Source organism: Vigna umbellata, chromosome 9 (genome assembly GCF_029865625.1).
Source record: "Vigna umbellata cultivar VRB3 chromosome 9, Vumbellata_1.0, whole genome shotgun sequence".
Lineage (NCBI taxonomy): Eukaryota > Viridiplantae > Streptophyta > Magnoliopsida > Fabales > Fabaceae > Vigna > Vigna umbellata.
In genome coordinates this window covers 37,283,893-37,303,803 of record NC_142173.1, presented here as the reverse complement: position 1 = coordinate 37,303,803, position 19,911 = coordinate 37,283,893, and the positions used below count along the sequence as shown (strand labels likewise).

General features: G+C 31.7%; 2 protein-coding genes and 1 pseudogene across 4 annotated transcripts; 1 reads left to right on the top strand and 2 right to left on the bottom strand.

The window, feature by feature from the left end:
• Positions 1-1,033: 1,033 nt before the first annotated feature.
• On the bottom strand, positions 1,034-5,552 carry LOC124827121 (geranylgeranyl transferase type-2 subunit beta 1). Of its 3 annotated transcripts, none has more exons than XM_047300114.2 (10): positions 5,378-5,550; positions 3,830-3,883; positions 3,530-3,680; positions 3,315-3,431; positions 2,977-3,043; positions 2,741-2,889; positions 2,274-2,407; positions 2,095-2,193; positions 1,895-1,963; positions 1,034-1,303 (listed from the first exon to the last, which is right to left on the bottom strand). In XM_047300114.2, exons 2-10 carry the CDS (start codon positions 3,881-3,883, stop codon positions 1,274-1,276), a joined length of 870 nt encoding a protein of 289 aa, XP_047156070.2. In that variant the 5' UTR covers positions 5,378-5,550; the 3' UTR covers positions 1,034-1,273. The 3 variants fall into 3 exon arrangements, with proteins under 3 accessions (XP_047156070.2, XP_047156068.2, XP_087955070.1); XM_047300112.2 differs by having other exon boundaries at positions 1,895-1,970; positions 5,378-5,549; XM_088098944.1 differs by lacking the exon at positions 1,034-1,303 and having other exon boundaries at positions 1,586-1,970; positions 5,378-5,552.
• Positions 5,553-6,514: 962 nt separating this feature from the next.
• LOC148193427 (berberine bridge enzyme-like 8 pseudogene) lies at positions 6,515-8,330 on the top strand (annotated as a pseudogene).
• A 1,275-nt stretch (positions 8,331-9,605) lies between these two features.
• Positions 9,606-10,322, bottom strand: LOC148193426 (uncharacterized). Its single transcript, XM_088099595.1, has one exon. The coding sequence runs from the start codon at positions 10,292-10,294 to the stop codon at positions 9,821-9,823; it is 474 nt and encodes a 157-aa protein (XP_087955721.1). The 5' UTR covers positions 10,295-10,322; the 3' UTR covers positions 9,606-9,820.
• Between the last annotated feature and the right edge of the window lie 9,589 nt (positions 10,323-19,911).

The window sequence follows — 19,911 nt, the reverse complement described above, 5'->3', positions numbered from 1 at the left end:
TAATTATTTGTTTTTTTTATACTTATAATTTACTTAAAATACTTATAATTTATTTTCTGCAAAGTTATAAAATAACTTATTTGTTAATATATCATAAATAAGGATCTTATTTTTGCATATGGTTTACGTTGAATGTGGGTCCGAGGTCACTTCTCCATGCGTTTTTTCTCTACCAAAGTGCGTAACGAATGACTCAATTCTCCTTCTCCGATCAGCTCAACAAGGTGACCTGCAAGATAACACTCCAACGCTCAAGTCAGTGAGTGTCCTCCAAGGTTTTTTTATCTATCTCAGAAAATCAGACTTTACCTGATCATTAGTTCTGTATTTATAAGCTTTGTAATTGTCCAGTAAATATTGACTGTCTTTGAATGTCATTTAATGCAATATATTTTGTGTCTCATCATTTGCTAATTTCCTTATATCACTCGTTGATTAGCCACAAATGCAATACATTTGATGTAATAATTACTCACCTTTATTGCCCATTAATGCCACTAAATATCTACCGATCAGTTCCTTCCTATTGAAGGGATTAACCGCTTTCGGTCGTCTACACCATATTAGTTCTGTATTTATAGGCTTTGTAATTGTTCAGCCCATTGAATGTCATATAATGCCATTTAATGCAATATATATTGTGCTGCCTGATATCACTCGTTGATTAGCCACAAATGCAAATAATAATTACTCACCTTTATTACCCATTAATGTCACTAAATGCCTGTCAATCAGTTCCTTGCTATTGAATGGGCCGAGGTAAGTCGTCTACACCATATAGTACACATACAAAAACAATAACATGCTTTAAACGTTTAGAATTGCCAATTATAATATATTAAAACTATATGGAACATGAAATTAATTTTTTCTCTTTTCTTTTTTTATTGTTACATATTTTAAAACTAAACAAAAATTTTAAAATTCTCTTACATTAGCCTATCCAAATATATACATATACATATATATATATATATATATATATATATATATATATATATATATATATATATATATTTAAAATCTTTGATGGTTGACTACAACACCGAACAATCCTATTCGTATGACATCAATTTAATTAACAAAGCTAAACAATGTAAACATTTTGTTTAGGAAATAATTAATTGTTTTTGCGCCGAGGGTGGTAGATCCAACTCCCAAGAGTGAGTCATTACTGGATAATATCATCGAACTGAACTACTTCACTCTTATTTCGTAAAGAAAATCCGATTTACAACATCAACAGGTAAGGCATAAGCTGGATCTATCGGTTTCACTTCTGGATATTCAAGAAGTGAAAGTCCTGTGAAAAAAAAACAATGTCCCTAGTTTTTAGCCTGAATGGAATAAGAAACACATGACTAAAAGCAAAAACATTGTCGTCAGGAATGGATAAATAGGGATTCTGGCTATAAGCTACATTCCATCTTTTTAGACACTGAATTTGGAACACGATATAGGTTATCTGAACAGTAGTACTATGAAGGGGGAAAAGTGACACAGAATGTAACAACTAAAATCTATTAATTCACACATATGTGCCACTTAAGCCTTCCAAACAATTACAAATAAAAATAGAATCATATTAAATATCCACTTCTAATGTGACATTAACATAATAAGCATGTTGAACTAGTATGGTTAATCTTATCTGAAACATGAAGCTAGCAATAGAGATTCACAACGAAGGATTGGAAAAATGGTTCATCATCACTCTTTGGAAAGAGAAGGTGAATGAAGTGACAGGCCAATACCTTTCCCAAATTGGGTAATCTCAATGCATGAGAAAGGAAGAGGTGGGGTGGTTCCCATATTAAGCAAGGAAAGCCCAGATGACAAGATTTAGCACAACAAATGGAATAAAAAACAAGCAAAAATATAAGAGGTACTCCACCTGCCACCCCGAAGAATGTGTGAAATATATCCACGGCATCATCTGGCCTGTCTGAAATCCCACCATTTTCTGTGTCCTTCCAGTTTCAACATACAAATTATTTAAGAAATACTTACCTAATAGTAGTTTATGCACGAAAATAAAAATAAAACAAAAGAATACGCAGATTTATAAACACAGTAAGACATTCAATAACTAACCTGGCAGTCTAGGATGAACCTTATAAGCTTCTCCTTACTGATCCAATGAACTCTATCAATCATGGTCAGGCTAGAAAGAACCCACCATGAGTAGCAGACCTGAGATGATCTAAAACCTAGTAAGAGAAATGAGCATATCACATAAAGCAATAGATGTAAATTTGAAAAGATTTGCTCACATCAGGAAGTTTCTCAGGACGCCCATTCAGACCTCCAGATTTAACCTGTCGCTCACATAACCACCAACCTAGTAGGTCCTTGTCAACAAGATCTAGTGACCCCGTTATGGCAAGGGCTCCCACACAACAGAAAACTGACAATATGAAAAGCAAATATTTTACAAGGAGTATATTCCCAGATGATGATGGATGAATTAACGAGTTTTAACTTAAACAACATTTAAACTACAAGAAAACTACTCTAAATGAAATATTAATTTTTAGAGCTCTCTTAGTGTGCTGCCTAGGATAGGATTAAACAGATTATCCATAACGTCAGAAAATATACTCCAATTCAAATTATGCCCTTCATGTGAGGAAGAAGCGAAGAACATAATTGTTGAAGGGAACAGTAGGATTAGTACATTCATTGAGTAAGTGATAGAGAAATTAATAATTTAAGTAAAGATCATGATAATATTACATACTTTGACCAGCATGAGATTCCCCACCAGGGGTGCAACCAAAACCACCATCCATATTTTTGCAACTTATAATGTACTTCACAGCTTTCTCCACATTGATTTTGTCCAAGCGATGTAATATTGATAAGCAACAGATAGCAATATATGAGAACCTAAGACAAACAATTCAGTGGATTTTAGTTAAAAATACAATAAGCTCTTACACGCTCAATAACGAATATGGAACTTAAGAACAATACCGCGTATCAACTTCACCCCACATATCCCCTGAAAAGGATCCATCTTCATTTTGCAGGCTGACAATATCTGACAGATATTAAGTAACGAAGATCCAGTATACTTTTTTCACTGATGTAATTGTAGTAACTAATCCATCAAACTCCACTAAAAATCACAATAAAATCTTTTCAATTATCTTTCTAAAAAGCACAGCATGATAACCAGATAAAGCTTCCTGATAAAAAACATAAATATACTATTTAAAAAACTGCAAAAAGAACAGTTTCTTCTGTATCACAGAATATTTGTGAATACAGATTATAGGACCTTCAAAACCAGTCAATATGTGTAAGGATACAATTTGTCACCTTATCTACGTCAATAACATCCATCTTATCAAAGAGAGCCAACACCTGCACTGCACTCAGTGTATACAGGATGTGCGGGTCATGACCAATATTTCCACCAAATCCCCCTTCACAGCAACACGATCTCATAAGAAATTATCTATAATGCTGATGTCTAAAATAATCCCAAGTACAAAGTAGGGAAACAAATTAAACATTTAACAACCTGACTCATGTTGACAACCCAGCAACCATGAAGTAACCTCATCAACATCAACACTATCAAGCTTTCCCAGAAGATCCAGAGCAGTCAATCCCCAGTATGCCCCACTCATTCTTAGATGCTCCATTACCACAGATTCAAAATTATCTTTCCTCTGGATAATAAAGAATGTGTAAAAAGAAAAATGAAGACATCTAACCTTTTAAGCATAAAATAAGAGTTTGCAAATCATCTATGTTTTGTGATAATGAACTCAAGACAGTCTCCTTCTTTTCAGAAAGAATGTATAAACAGGAAGCAAACCTTTTCAACTGTTAATATGTAGCGAACATGTTTCTCAGTTGCCAGCTCTGCCATCTGTTCCAAGAAAAAATTAGAAAGATTAGAAGCGGAGATTTTAAAAGCCTACACAATCCCATTCGTTTTGTCCTTTTTTAAGAGAATGAAATAGAAATGGTTTGATACCTACATAAGATATGAAAGAATCAAAGCCATAACTGCGAAGAAATTATAATGCTCAGCGCACAAGACATCTATAATACAATTATTGATTCACTTTACAGTTTTAATTTGAGGTCAGTCGACTATATCTGATATTTCAATAAAAACAAGTCATAAATCATACGTTAAGAGGGAACGTTTCCTCTCCATTAAATGAATCAGTAAGAATTAGTCAAAGGATTAAGTGGAGGAACATCAAATCTTAAATTTTAGGTTGCACAAAATGTACCAATCAAGATCCCCAAAATCAGGGAAACAAATACTTCACACATTATACCAGTCAATCAAATTTGAGTCTTAACTTCATGCCACAGGAAGGCAAAGAAGAAGCTCTTCTTCGCCTCCCTCTATTTCCCCTTCAACAAAGCAGAGTTTCTCACTGGAGCCACTACCCATGGACACATCACACTCATACCCAGCTCCTTGAAGGCCTCACACGTCATACACCCCACATTGCACTCCTTGAATGTCCTCTGACTGCCACTAAACATCACGTCATGTAGATCACCATATTATTGTCCCCGTTTGGGGGATGCATTCAAACTCAAACTAGTTCAGTGGTGTTTAGACAGAGTTTGGTTGTTGTTAAGAGTGTGGACCCAGTCAGGGAAGCAAGAGCTCGGGATTCAAAATCACAGTTCTTAAAAGGTACTCATTCAATAGCACTTATTGGCATCCCTTACAAAGCAGGTAAAAAACTAACGTACCAAACCAGCTATATTGCTTCAAGTACAAGTCATGAAATCACACCCTACATAGTCATATAGAAAGATATGTTTTCCTCAATTTTAAAGATTCATAAGCCAATGCTAACAATCTAACATGTTGACTCCTCAAATGCAGAAACAACATAAATAGTGTCCTATTGATTTAAGTCTAAAACTGACAAACCACAACAACACCATATAGTAAAAGAAAATAAAAAACCTAGAACACCTAGCACAAATTCCACAAATCTAACAGAACATTCAAACAAAACAGGCTTTCCATAGCCATTCCAATTCCAAGAAAAGCCAGATTTCAAGAAAGGGCTATCGATTGATGCGCAAGATGCGGTTCAAGCAAAAAGCACAAAAGTGATAAGAAACAAAAAGAGATTTTCCCAACCCCTGAGTAGCATTTCAAAAGAAAGGAATAAAATGCAGCCAAAAAGAACTTAGGTGAAACTAACTTAAACATTTTGATAAAGATCATTTAAACATTTTATTCCACCTCGTATGGTAAGGCACTTGCACACAAAACAAAACAGATATCATGGAACTGAAAACCTAGCAGATACAAAGCTCCGATTGAAGAGTACTATCACATATCCTTATAATAAAAGCAACGGTATAGATATCGAACACTCACAAATCATAATCAGCAAAGCAAACGGAACACTGAAGTCGCAGCAGAGATAGAGTGTTCGAGTAGAAGACTCTGAGAGAGACGAGAGGAAGAGTTCTCCGTACGTGCTCGTGCGCGTCTTTGTCTTTGTGAGATGAGAGACAATGTTCGTTACTTCGTGAAGAAGAGTGGAGGAGACGAGAGAAGCGAATCAGGGCAAAGACACTCTCGGATCAGCCCACTCAATTCGACCCGACCCAAACCGATAACTGGGTTTATACAATATTAATAAATGTATATAGTCATTATTTTAATCTTAAAATTATACATAAATTAAAATTTCTTTTTATTTCAAATACATTTTTATTTGTAAACTTTAAAAATAAATAAATATAATTATTTTAATTTAATAATATTAATTTTTTTAAAAATTTAATGTCGTTAAATAAAAAATTATATACATTAAAAACTAAAGTATATCTAAGTTTGAAAAAAAAACAAATTTTAATTTTGTATTTAAGTTTAAAATTGTTATTTTTCCAAATTATTATGTATTGACTTGTATAATGAATTCTTCAAAATTGTTATTTTTCAAAATTTTATTATTAATTAGGTGGAAATAATTACATAAATGTACTTTTAAAAATTCAGAAATAATTATATTTTTTATTAATAGTAAGACTAAAGAAAATAAAATAAAAAATAAGAAGAAGAGAAAATTGTGATTAAAAGAAGATAAAAAAAATAGGAGAAAAGAGAACAACTTGTAAACAAAACGTAACAATAATTTAATAATTGAAGCAACCGTTACGATTTCGTGAGTGAATAAAGACTTAATTTTGGGAAATAATATATAAACAGTTGTAACTAAATAGAATTGAGCCAAACATTAAAAATGTTGGGATGAGCATTGGTAATTGCAAGCAATATATGTTTTACTAACCAATGATCTCAGATCAATAAGTCCTTAAATGCCAATATGCCCAAGAGGTAGCAATTATATTGAAATTCCTCAATTTTATACTTCCTAAAATCATATTTTAAATTATTTTAGAAAATTCATTCCGAAGATTTTATTACATGGTGTTTCAGATTAAATATTTTTTTTTCACATAATAAAAAATACATAGATTTTGAAAGATTATTTTCTTCTTTCCTCTGAGAGGTGAACCAGAAACCATTTACATTATAGAAGATGTTTGTTTCTGCAATCTTACCTTTTCTCTCAATCTTTCTTCTAATGGCGGCCTCAGATCCTGTTGAAGACGCCATTCTGCAGTGTCTCTCTCTTCATTCGGACCCTTCCTATCCAATCTCCTCTGTCACCTATTTCCCTAACACCACCTCGTACATTCCCATCTTGCAATCCTACATCAGAAACCTCAGATTCACTTCTCCCACCACTCCTAAACCATTGTTCATCGTTTCCCCAACTCACATCTCCCACATCCAAGCCTCCATCATCTGCTGCAAAAGTTTCCAACTTCAGATCAGAATAAGAAGTGGGGGCCATGACTATGATGGTCTTTCCTACGTGTCAAGGTCCCCGTTTGCGATCATGGACATGTTCATGATGAGAACAGTGGAGGTCAATTTGGAGGATGAGACTGTGTGGGTTGACTCCGGGTCAACGATTGGTGAACTTTATCATGCGATTGCTGAGAGGAGTAAGGTGTATGGTTTCCCGGCTGGGGTGTGTCACAGTGTTGGTGTTGGAGGACACTTCAGTGGGGGAGGGTATGGGAACATGATGAGAAAATTTGGTCTTTCTGTGGATCATGTTTTGGATGCTGTGATTGTGGATGCTGAAGGGAGAGTCTTGGACAGGAAGAAAATGGGGGAGGATCTTTTCTGGGGGATTAGAGGAGGTGGGGGTGCTAGCTTTGGGGTCATTGTGTCGTGGAAAATCAAGCTGGTTCCTGTCCCTGAGGTTGTCACAGTTTTTAGAGTTCAAAAAACATTGGAACAAGGGGCTACTGATGTTGTTCATCGATGGCAGTATGTTGCCGGTAACATACATGATGGATTGTTTATAAGAGTGGTTCTTAGTGCTGTCAAAAGGAAGGGTCAGAAGACAATCAGAGCCAAGTTCAATGCCTTATTTCTTGGAAATGCTCAAGATTTGGTTCGCGTGATGAGTGATAGCTTCCCTGAATTTGGTTTGGTTGGTGAAGACTGCATTGAAATGAGTTGGATCGATTCGGTGTTGTTTTGGGACAACTTTCCAGTGGGAACTTCGGTTGATGTTCTGCTTCAAAGGCATGATACACCTGAGAAATTCTTGAAGAAGAAATCAGATTATGTGCAGCAACCTATTTCCAAAACTGGGTTTGAAGGTGTATGGAGTAAAATGATGGAGCTAGAAAAACCTGTTCTCACACTGAACCCCTATGGTGGAAGAATGGGTGAGATTTCTGAGATGGAAGTACCGTTTCCACATAGGGCTGGTAACTTATACAAAATTCAGTACTCCGTGAATTGGAAAGAGGAGGGTGAAGATGTTGGGAACAGATATTTGGATCTGATTCGGAGGCTCTATGATTATATGACGCCTTATGTGTCAAAGTCACCCAGAAGTTCATATCTGAACTATAGAGATGTTGATATAGGGGTTAATGGACCTGGAAATGCTACTTATGAAGAGGCTAGAGTTTGGGGTGAGAAGTATTTCAAAAAAAACTTTGATAGATTGGTAGAGGTAAAGACAAAGGTAGATCCAAGCAATTTTTTCAGATATGAACAGAGTATACCATCCCTTGCAGCAGCGTTTAGTCTTGGGATAATGTCAGAATAGAAGATTGGTTGAAGAGGTATAGAATAAAGGGTTGATTCATTAGTATAGAAGTTAGCAATGAAATTTGATTGGATACAGAATTATTTGTTTTGCAATTGTATTCTCCCTTATGAGGGACTTCTGTAACATCATTGTATACTAAGATTGCTACACCAATTATAGTAACAAACATACTATTATTTAGCCACTATAGCAATTTCATTATGCTCAAATCATGTTTATTTTCTCTCTAAATCGTCAACTGTTTGTGGAAGTTGTTGATGAATGCATCAGCCATTTTGATGTCTTCTTTCTCCTTCTCCAAAGCTATTTGTCTGCTCATCAATAGCTTCTTCCTTTATGAACCTTCATTGCTGCTCTTGTTGATGCGACTGTCAGTGGTGAAATCCTTTGTTTAAGTAGTGTTTGATTCTTTATAAATTGTGCTTTTTCAATACCATATTTGCACAACATAAAGAAAAATGACCGTTCATAACTTCTAAACTTTTTATAGTCTCAAAATGTTTCTTCCATTCATCTTCATGTGTTTCTTTTATGAGTTACTCTTTTAAAGATCCTTTAGATATACAAAGTTTTTTCTTTTTAATCTCAAAAAACGTATTCATCTTATTAAAATCAACTTTTATGTTCTTTAGAGTACTAGTTAAAAACTTAAGAGATGTCCTCATCATTTTTATATCAAACTCATACTTAAAGTGTGACTTGCATTTAAATTATGTAGTTTGATTAATATTAGTAAAAAAATTAATGTTTTACATTAAGCAAATATGTTCTAATATATTAAGTTGTAGATAAGCATTTATAAAATTTTAAAAAATTCACGACTTGTTTTTTATAATTATTTTATATGTAAAGTTTACAAAATATTGTATTTAATAATAATTTATTCATTTTGATATATTTGGATAAATTTCCCTCTAAAAACTTATAACTTGTTTCCATGACTTAAAATTAACTACACAAAAACTAATCTGTAGTTATAGAAAAAATTATTTTATTTTATTTTATGTTTATAGATCTTTGTGGATAAATCCAATCGCACCCTTAGTCGTCGGATTATAATCTTTTAGCAGCTATTAGATATTACAATAATTGCATAAACTTCATTGTAAACATTTCTAAATGAGAAAAATAAGAAGAAAAATTTATTATTTTTTCTGCATGTTAAAATTAAGTATATTTAAATTAATTTATACATTATATTTTTAAAAATTTTATTTTAACTTATTAAAAACTAGTTTCGACTAATTGTTAAATGTATTGTTTTTGGGGTCTTTTTAGATATTTATCGAAAAATTAATCTTAGAATGTCAAAATGTCAAAAAAAGAATCTGAATTTTCAGTTGAAACTTTTGTTAATCTCTCCTAAACTTTTAATATATACTGATATTTGTATATAATTTTTTAATATATTTTAAAACATCAAAATTAATTAAAAACAAACTAAGAAACAGCATCAAAACAATAAAATCACATCATCCGTGCTTTGGAATAATAGAGTGAAGAAGAACTTTTACACTGTACTTTATATAGATGCTATGAAGAGACAAATTTAATGATGATGAAATTTCACTCCAAATGCATACAGATTTTAATGAATATTATTTCAGTTGGTAAAATAAAGTGTTTAATTTGAAGAAGACGGAGGAGAGAAGGAAGAAGGAAGAGGAGGGTTACAGAGGAAGGAAAAGATTTGGATTGAGCAGCGATCCTGTACGGGCGCACCCAGGTACATCTTGGAAGTCGGTGACGGGGAATTCCTGCGAAAAAGCTCCGACGAAAAACTGAAGCGTGCCGGAATCCTGGTGGAGCTTGATTCCGGTGACGGGGAGCCAGAGGAAGAGTTTCTGAGCCTGAATCCCTGAGACGTGGGAGACGGAACCGTAGGTGAGGGTGCCCTTGATTAGGGTGTTGTAGTAGACCAACTGGTTCTCCCAGTAGACATAGCAGGGAGCATCTAAGTGGAGGATGAAGGAGGCGTCGGAGGAGAGGGTGTAGGAGATCACGTTGTTCGGAAGAAGACCCTTTGGAAAACCGTACTCAGGGAGAACATCGTGGATATCTGGAGATCCTGTGCTGCTTGACTTCAGATCTCCATGGAGGAGGATTAGGATCGTTGACAACAGAATCATACTCTGTGGGGACATAGCTTCACACTCAGCCCTTCAATAATCATCCACCCCATATATCTATATAAATAAATAAATTTAACAAAAATTTACATTTAATTCATCAAGGTAAATTTATCTGAATTATTCCATGGTATTATTCAATTATTTACCCTAATTAATAATTAGTGTGCAATATTTCTTGAAGAGGTCAACAAGAATACGTCATTGAAAAGAGTCTATCGAATATGTATCAATATACTTGATTGAAAAATATCTCTAGATAGTATGACACCGAGAAACTTATATAGGACGATTCTTCAAGAAAAAAAGTCATTAAGATCTTTTTATAAAAAAAAAAATTGGAAAGTGTTGAAATAAGAAAATTTAAAGACTTTTCATTTTTAAGGGTTTTATGGTTACTAAGTAAAATCAAAAGATCAAGACCTAAGTCCTTTCGAAAAATTTAATAGTGTTATCATGTCGGTTTTAAATTTATTTATAAAGTATAATTTGATTGTACAATGAGATGTTAAAAATGAATTATATCAAAGTTTATGTGAGAGGTTATGTCACTAAGAATGTGACTTGAAAATAAAATGACGGTGAAGCTTACTAATTTCATAAATGATGTGAATTAGTTGTGATACGATATTTTACAGAAAAAAAAAATACTTCCATTTTTTAATTTAAAACTTTAATATATATATAACAAAATAAAAAATATATTGTAAAATAAGATAAAAATAAAGATGTCACGTAATTATAAGTCTTGTCACCTATATTGTAAAATTAAAAAAATATATATTTTAAAAGTGGTAGTAGTTTAAAAACAGTGAAACTCGATTATTTTAATATTAAATAGTTTATTTATAAATAATCTTGTTATAAACGAATTTTATTATTTTAAAACGTATAATCTTTCTAGAAATTGTTTTGCATGTATCAATTGGTTTTCTTCCTTTGTTTTTTGTTGATCTAGAGTTTGAAGGACTCTCTATGTTTCCAATTTGGTGTTTCGTAGATTCGTCTAGGTATTCCTTGCGATTCAACTAATCGACGAAGCGTTCTTAGAGTTGGGTAGTTTTTTTGAGAGGCAAGGAAAGCCATTGTTTGTCTTTAAATTTGAATAATGTGTGAAATTGTGATTATTGATATGTATGTTATTATATAATGTTGGATATGTCTAAAATGATTTTTTTAATGTTAATTGTGTTTGACTAAGAATAATGAATGGTATGATGCTTTATACTTTGTGTGAGTTTTGTGTGAAATTAAAGTAAACTTTGTGATTGTAGTTAGTATGATTGTGTTGGTGTTAAATTCGGTTGAAATGTTAAGAGTAAGGTGGGAGTAGAGTTATTAGTCAATTTGGTCTAAAATGGAGGTTTGAGATGTGATTTTCTGAAATACTAGTATAAAGTGAGAATTTGTGATTCAGGACAGTTAATTTGGTCATTTGTAACTTGTTGGGATCAGAATTAGTTGATAGGTGTGTCAGTTTGGAGTAATAGTCATTTTGGAGTAGTTTTACAAAGTTGATTAAGTGTATTTTTGGGGTTTGAACTAGTGAGATTTTGAATTTTAGGTTTTGTGTATGAATGGTCATTTTAGAGGGTGTTAATAAGTCATTTGGGACTTGTTGGAGTCCCTAAGTTGTTTAAAATAAACTATAACTGGTATAATTCAATTTGAGTCTATAAAGTGAGGTTTTGGTTAATTTTAGATTGAAATCTTGTGGTTAATTAGTTTAAAACGAGTTTAGGTTGGTTTATATGCGTTTGGTTAGGTCAATTTTAGTTTAGAATACAATCTAGGAGTGTTAGAAGTTGGAAAAGATACATAGGATAGATCATGAGTGATTGAGGAATGCAAATTCTGCAGTTTTGGTGTTGCAGAATTATGCAGTCTCGTTGAGCGAGTATGTGTCCATTGAGCGAGTAGAACACTTTTAGCTGAGCGAGAGGTGAGTGAGCAGAGCCCATTATTTCTGTTTTCGCACGAGTATTGGTGGTTGAGCGAATGGGCTAGCAAACACTTTTAGCTTAGTGAGCATAAATGGTGACTGAGAAAAAATATCAGATTTTCAACTAAGTTTTTACATATTTTCTTAAAGTGTGTGCAATGTATCTGAGTGTTTGAATGATTGGTTTCTACTACTTATTGTGGAGTATGAATTGGTTTGTAATATGAATTGGAAACAATGTTATGTATATGATCAATGATGTTATATGTGGGAATTCAATGTGGAAGTATATGAATATAAGTATGGTTTCAAATGGTTTCGATATGGTTTCAAGTATTGATATTATGAATGGTCGAAGTTAAGCTGAGTTTTATCCTGACATTCTAATGATAATGCATGTTCAAGTAGAGAATGACGAGTCATGTCGTGAGAATAGCAGGAGGTTTGAGCCTGAGGGGCCTTTCTATTGAGTGATTTCGGCAAGTGCACCGAATCGTTTCAAGTAATAAACCATGGTAAGACCAGATATCATTTTTCCAAGAGACTCGTAATATTAAAGAATTGTGCGATTAACAACTCATCCAGACTCAATAGAACAACATTCATTTACAAGCATGTGCAAAGAGATAAATTCACAAATATACAATGGTTGGACTTTGGTCATTAAAGGCACTTATATATGGACAACACTAGAAATTATATGAAATGACATTGCTAAGGTTAGTTTTCACCTATTTCACTCTTGTGCTTACCCAATTTCATCTCCTCTCCATCAATTTACAAAACTCAATCCACAAGAACATTCTAGCCCTAATCCCTTAGATGGAAGAGCCTAGGTTTTCCCTATTAAACTTCAATCCCTTGGAAAATCTAACAAGCAAACCCGCATTAAAGAGCTAGGATCTTAAGACAACATGTGAATCATCTTCCATTCCTAGAATCAATGACCACAATGACTCTTGTTTCAGTTCAAGGTTCCGTCTTATATCCCCATAATCCATGAAACCCCAAATTCAAGTCATGAACATTCCTATTACATGCAAGCTTTAAGATTGGAAACAATAATACTAGCAATTGATAGAAAAGGCATATATATAATCAAATCAATCATCCATTACACAAGAATTCATAGGCTAGAACAATCCCTAACAAGATGAATCTGGTTCTCCACTTCCATGGAGAACCATAAAGCTTACAAAATGGAAGATGGAAGAAGAAGGAGACCCAATGGAAGAGAAGGAGATGTTCCCACAAGCTCTTCACGCCCTCCATGAGCTTCAGCAGTGAAATCGCGCCTCTAAAGAACTAAAGACCCAAAGCTCTTTGCGTTTCTGAGTTAAATAGACAAATATGCCATGTCAGCAAAAAATGGCGCTCCAGCCCCCCTGTATGAGGGGCGCCCCAGCGCGCGACAATCATGATGCAGTGGCGCTCTAGCCCCTTTGAGCCAGGGGGGCCCCAGCTAGGTTCAGCAGCACTACTTCTTTTTCTGGTTTTTCTACAGATTTGCTTGCTTTTGTGGCTGATTCAGTTCTCTACATTGTTGGAGATTCTTCCAAGCATAGTTTTAGCTACAAAATAATGGGATTAGTGATGAAGTTACATCAATGTAGCCCAAAACACATTTATTTAGAAAACAACACAAAAGAAGAGGATTAAGCAAGTTACAAGCTAGAAAGGAGTTGATTTTGCTACTAAAATGATGCTTAGATATTGGTAAGAATTAACATTATCACTTTCTCCATTTAGCAAAAGGGTGTTTGAGGACTAACCTTGCATGTGGTAGAGTGAAACCCATTGGCAAGGGATCTACAAAGCAGTAGAGGCCACCACAAGTGCAGGAACCTCTGTAACTCAACATTCCATACAATATCTAGATAGTCAGTCTAGGCCTTTGTGTATGACCCGTATAAATAAAATGATTTCTTATCTTCAATACTTTATTTTGTGGTATTATATAATAAATTGTGATGAAAAGTAATGTTGAGGAATATTTAAGGAAGAGAAGAAAATTAAATTAATATTGGTCTCATAGTAAATTTCGAAAAAGGCTGAAAGAGTATTTAAGTATAATTGTTTGCGCTATTATATCAGCGGATGGAGCTTGGTCTAGTGGGTAATGTGAGTGTGCATGGGAGGGTGTGTGTGCTTGGTCTCAAGTTCAAGCCCTCCTAAGACCAAAAATATCATGGGTACACTTAAACCGTGTTGTATTGTGTATCATTTTGCATCCTTTTTACCTTGTATGAGTTAAACACCTTGAAAGGACACTTATCTATACTATTTAACCAAGAGTGTGGGTACGATGGGAGTAAGAGTTGTCTTCCATTGTTGGAAGAGAAAGACTTGGACTATGAAAATGAGAATGAGTGTTGGTGAGGGATGGGTGTCATGCGGTTTCATTCAAGGAGTGAAGTGTGATACTTTGAAGGAGTATAAAGAAGAGAAGGAGAGCTTAGAGAGAGTTTCTTCAAAAATAGGTTGTTTATTTTTGTGATAGAAAGAGAAGATGAGGAAGAAAGACAAACAGAGGGCACAATTTTGGATGAAAAACAGTGAAGGGAATGAAGGTTGGTGTCATGTGTGGAAGAGGATCATGAAGAGAGAAGATTGGAAAAGATGAGAGTCTTGGACTTTGGGGTTGAGAAAGAAAAAGTGGTGCATGGGTTGTTCACGTAAAAGAGAGAAGGGAAATTGAAGAGAAGAGAGAGGGGAGAGAAGGTTAGTGTCTCATGTAAGTGTTAAAAATAAAAATAAAATAAAAAAGTGAAAGAGTGAGTAAAGAGAGGTGAGGCCGTGAGCATGGAAGAGAAAGAATAGTGAAATGAAAATTGTAGTGTTTAGGTGTGTGAAGAAGAGTTACGTAAAAAGCAAAGAGAAGTGAGAATAAAACCAAAGAGTGAGCAAGGGGTGTGAGACCATGAGTGTTAAATGAAGGAGGGGGAAGAGAAAAGAGGAGTGTGAGAAGAAGGGGTTGCTACGTATGAGATTGATGCATGGAGTGAAGTTGTAGTTTTAGTATATAAAATAGATTAAAAGGAGTAGAAAAATAGGAGTGGGGTCAACGGTTTTGTTTGGTGAGAGAAGAAGGTGGGGGTGGACATGGTGTAGTTAAATGAAAAATAAAAGAGAAAGAGGGAAGGAAGAGAGTTAGTTACGTAAAAGTAAGGAAGAAGGAGAGAGAAAGTAAGAGTTTGATGAGAAATGAGTAGTTCCAAGTGGGACCTACTTTGGAAGTGAGAGAAAATGTAAATTAATGGCCTTGGGATCGACTTGAAAGTGTAGATATAAAAGGGAGTGTGTTTAGAGTAAAAAGGGGGTGTATTAGAATTAGGTGTTTTCTTTGATGTTGGGTATTAATTAAAAAGTGGGGGTGCACTAGAAATGTTGTTTTAGTTGATGGAAGTGTGAAATTAGTAATTTTACGGGGGTGCATCAGTAGGAAAAATAATTAAATTAATTTATTTAATTATTTGTGATTTTAATTAATTATTTGTGATTTTAATTAATTGTTGGTGAATGAATTTGGTTGACTTTGTGCATGATGGTGATCTGCGTATGGTTGTGATGGTAAAATCGTGAGAGCAATGATTCTGTCATTTTCTTAGAATTTTTGTCGAATCGATGGTGTTTTTATTGCGATACGATAGTGTGTTGAGTCTCTGCGGAGACTGAGGTTCGAGTGTCACCCTTTCCTCGTGTGCGGGAACTAGAGAGGGTTGGATGTCTTGCCCAATGACTTCGGCTCGTGTGAGTATAATGCTCGGTAGGTGCGCCTGATCGAAATTTTTACTCGTAATTCCTTGAGGAGTCGGGGAGATAGGTCTGAAGTTGCGATGGAAGATGGCTCGAATCGCCTTGTTTTGCGAAACAGGTTTGGTACGACAAAATTCAAGGAAACAACATAAGCTTGTGTAAATGATTTGAGTTTTGAATTTAATACTGTGACGTATTGTAATGTTGTGACTTTGATAGTCTGGGTGGTGATGATCTAAGTTATGAATTGAATATTGTGTTGTATTGTAAGGTTGTGACTAGGATAATCTAAGTTATGATATTTTGATATTGAAATTATATGCTATGTTAGGTTCTTAGTTACTCACCCTTTCCTTTTGTAGTTGTGGTTCCACCTACGATGATCGTACTTGTACGGGAGTAGATGGTGTTGCAAATGAGGCAGAGATGGAGTAGCACGACGAGAGTTATGGGAATAACTATGGGGGACTTATCATGTTTTAAAGAATTTTATGTCTTTGAATAATGAATTTGATATTTGTAAGGTTTTAACCTTATGTTGTAAGACGCTTAGACTTTTGATGGTTTAGTTCTGCGATGTTAATTTTAAAAAAAAAATTGGCATAAAATTTTGGATTTTGTTATTTTCTAGTGGCACTCCGTAAGGGGTGTTACACTTTGCATGTTTAGATGTTTGGGTTGATATATGTTATATAAATGATTTATGTATGATATGTTATAAAGGTGTATAATTTGTCTTGTACCTAGCTTACCCTTGCTTTTATGTTGTTTGTCTTTGTGTATAATTTGTGCATTCTCTTATGCAATTTCTTAACAAAAGTAACTTTGACAAGACCATAGTTAGTCATAGAATCAATATTAAGTAAGGAAAAATCCTAAAACCACCATCACCGACACTTGACATTTACCACATCAAAACAATATCAATACGTGAATGCAGATTCACACCATTGCGAGCCACCAAATCATAGTCACCATGAATCATAAATGAACAGTTATTCATAACTCTTGAAAACTGGTTAAAAATTTCACAAATTTTAACAATAGTTAAAATCTTAACCGACTTTCAAAAGTCGATAAAGTCTGGCTTTCGAAAGCCGATTAAGTAAATTTCTTAACCGAAAGCTAGTTAAAGTTTTCTTTTTTTTTTTATTTTTTAGTTTACTTTTTTTGTTTTTATTTAATAATAATAATAATAAAACATTAAAAAAATAAAATTTGATATTTTAAATTAAAAACAATAAAAAAAGTTATTTGTTTTAATTTAATAATAAAAAAATTGTTTTTTTAATTTTATAAATATTTAATTAATTTAATATTTTTAATATAATTTTATATATATTATATTTTAATTTATAGAATATTATTTTTCAAAATAATAAATAAAACATACTAAAAAAAATACTAAAACAAAAGAAATTAAACAATATGTTAAAAAATTCGGTTAACATATTCAATTTGAATATGTTAATATATTTTTTTTAAGTTTTTTCTTTTTAGATTTTTAATATGTTTTATTTATTTTTGTTTGATAAATAATATTTTTAAAATTTTTTATTATTAAATTAAAACAAATAAATTTTTGAAATTTAATATATTAAATTTTGTTTTTTAATTTAAAATATTAAATTTTATTTTGTAATTTTTTAATACGTTTTTTTTTATTAAATAAAAAATAAATTAAAGAAAAAAAAACTCATAACCAGGTTTCGAAGATCTATTAAGATTTCATGAGTTTTTGAAAACAGATTAATATTTTAACAATTTTTAAATCTCATAAAATTCTATGCTGACTTTCGAAAACTATTAGTGAAAAGAAAAATGTTAGAATTTTAGAGATGCATGAAAACTAACAGGTACAGAGGAAACTGCTAATCATAATCGTAAGGCACACTTGCGTCTCCTTGAAACCTCCAATCAAAGTTTATTATATTGTTAACCGATTTTCCAAATTCCATTAACATATTTTTATAAATTTTATTTTTTAACCATAAATCAAGAATGATTGGTAAACTATAAAAAGTAGACAATTACACACACACACACAGATATATATATATATATATATCGAAAAACCTAAAATATCACATGCACATAATTTTTCTTCAGTTTGGCATCTCTTTGATTCCATGTTTAAATGTCAAAAATAAAAATTAATTTGTAAACAAATGAGAATTAATCGAATATGTTCTCATGCAACATGATTTGCATTTGAAAATGTTATTGTATTACTGACTTATTAAGTTTTCATGAAAATATCTTTCTTTTTTATAGAAAGTAAAAATCTGTTTCAGGTAACAAAATCGAATTAATCCTCAAAATAGTCAAAATTAAAATAGTAATTGGTACTTTATTAGGTTAATCGGATTTTAAAATTAAAATAGTCAATATTAATATATGTTAATGGGATGGCAAAATCCGGTTAACATTTTTTTTAAATTTTGTTTTTTAAGTTAAAATTTAATACATACTTTAATCTAATGTATGTTAATATTTTAAGATTTTAAAATATAATTTATTAAACTAAAATAAGAAAAATACATTTAGAAAAAGTTAAAAATAAAAAAAATTCAAAAAATAAAATAAAAACTTATACAAAAATAATACATTGAGTATTGGATTTTGAAATCTGAAATAAATCTTCATCGAATTTCAAATTTTAGAAGAAAGTGATATCAATTTTCAAAAATTGAGACTCTTCGAATTTCGAAATTTGAGCAACTACTTAACCAAATCAGATAAGATTTTTTAATCAAATTTAGATTTTGAAAATTCAGTTAGTTTTGAAATACGATGCTCCTTTTATTATTTTTTGTTTTTTTTTTCACTTTTTAAAATTTTTTAAATATGTTTTACTTCTTTTAGTTTAATAAATTATATTTTAAAATTTTCATATATTTTAAATTATACTAAAATATTATATTAAACTAATTAAAACTATTCAATAAATTTATTTCAAGTTTTTCTAAACTAAAATTGAATCAAATAAAATAATATTTTTTATGTTAATTTAAATATATATATATATACATATATATATATATATGTATATATAAAAGAAAATATTACTAATTAAAATAATTATTAAATTTTAATTAAATATATGTTAAACGAAATTTAGTATAATTTAATATTTTAATATTTTAAAATTTTGTTTTTTAACCATAAATAAAGAATGATTGGTAAACACTAAAAAGTAGACATATATATATATATATATATATATATATATATATATATATATATATATATATATAGATATAAGAAACTAAAATAATCTTAAAAGGTGCTTTATTAGGTTAAGCGGATTTTAAAATTAAAATAGTCAAAATCAATATATGTTAATATGATGTAAAAATCTGGTTAGAATTTTTTAATAAATACTTTAATATTAATATAATTTAATATATGTTAATATTTTAAGATTTTAAAATATAATTTATTGAATTAAAATAAGTAAAAACACATTTAAAAAAAGATAAAAACACAAAATTCAAAAGATAAAATAAAAAAATAATAAAAGAAGAATAGATTGAGTATGGGATTTAAAAAATTCAAAAGAAATGCTCACCAGATCTTAAAATTTGTAAAAAATTAACATTAAATTTCAAAATTTGAATAATGAAATATTGAATTTGGAAATTTGATGAATTGATTAATTGATTTTTTAAAATTAAATAAATTCATTAATCAGATTTTAAAATTTAATTATTCTCGAAATCTGATAAGTCTATAAATTAAATTTTAAAATTTGGTGAGTTCGAAGATGAAATTTTAAAATCGGGTTAGACGAAGAGACAGGCATGTTAAGAAAAGTAGATGGTAGATGAATGAAGTAATTATAACAAAAAACCCTTTCAGCTGCGTAGAGGACCCCACAATTTAAGACCAGAAATACACCTTAACCTCTATATATTCGATTGTGCTACTTTTG

What these genes read in the sequence shown, in the direction of transcription:
- LOC124827121 (XM_088098944.1), bottom strand. Translation starts at nt 3,883, where the DNA reads ATGGCAGAGCTGGCAACTGAGAAACATGTTCGCTACATATTAACAGTT. An exon ending in GGAATCTCATGCTGGTCAAA is followed by an intron (nt 2,408 to 2,740) that starts GTATGTAATATT and finishes TCATATTGTCAG; the next exon opens with TTTTCTGTTGTGTGGGAGCC. An exon ending in GTCCTGAGAAACTTCCTGAT is followed by an intron (nt 2,194 to 2,273) that starts GTGAGCAAATCT and finishes AGATCATCTCAG; the next exon opens with GTCTGCTACTCATGGTGGGT.
- LOC148193426 (XM_088099595.1), bottom strand. Translation starts at nt 10,294, where the DNA reads ATGTCCCCACAGAGTATGATTCTGTTGTCAACGATCCTAATCCTCCTC.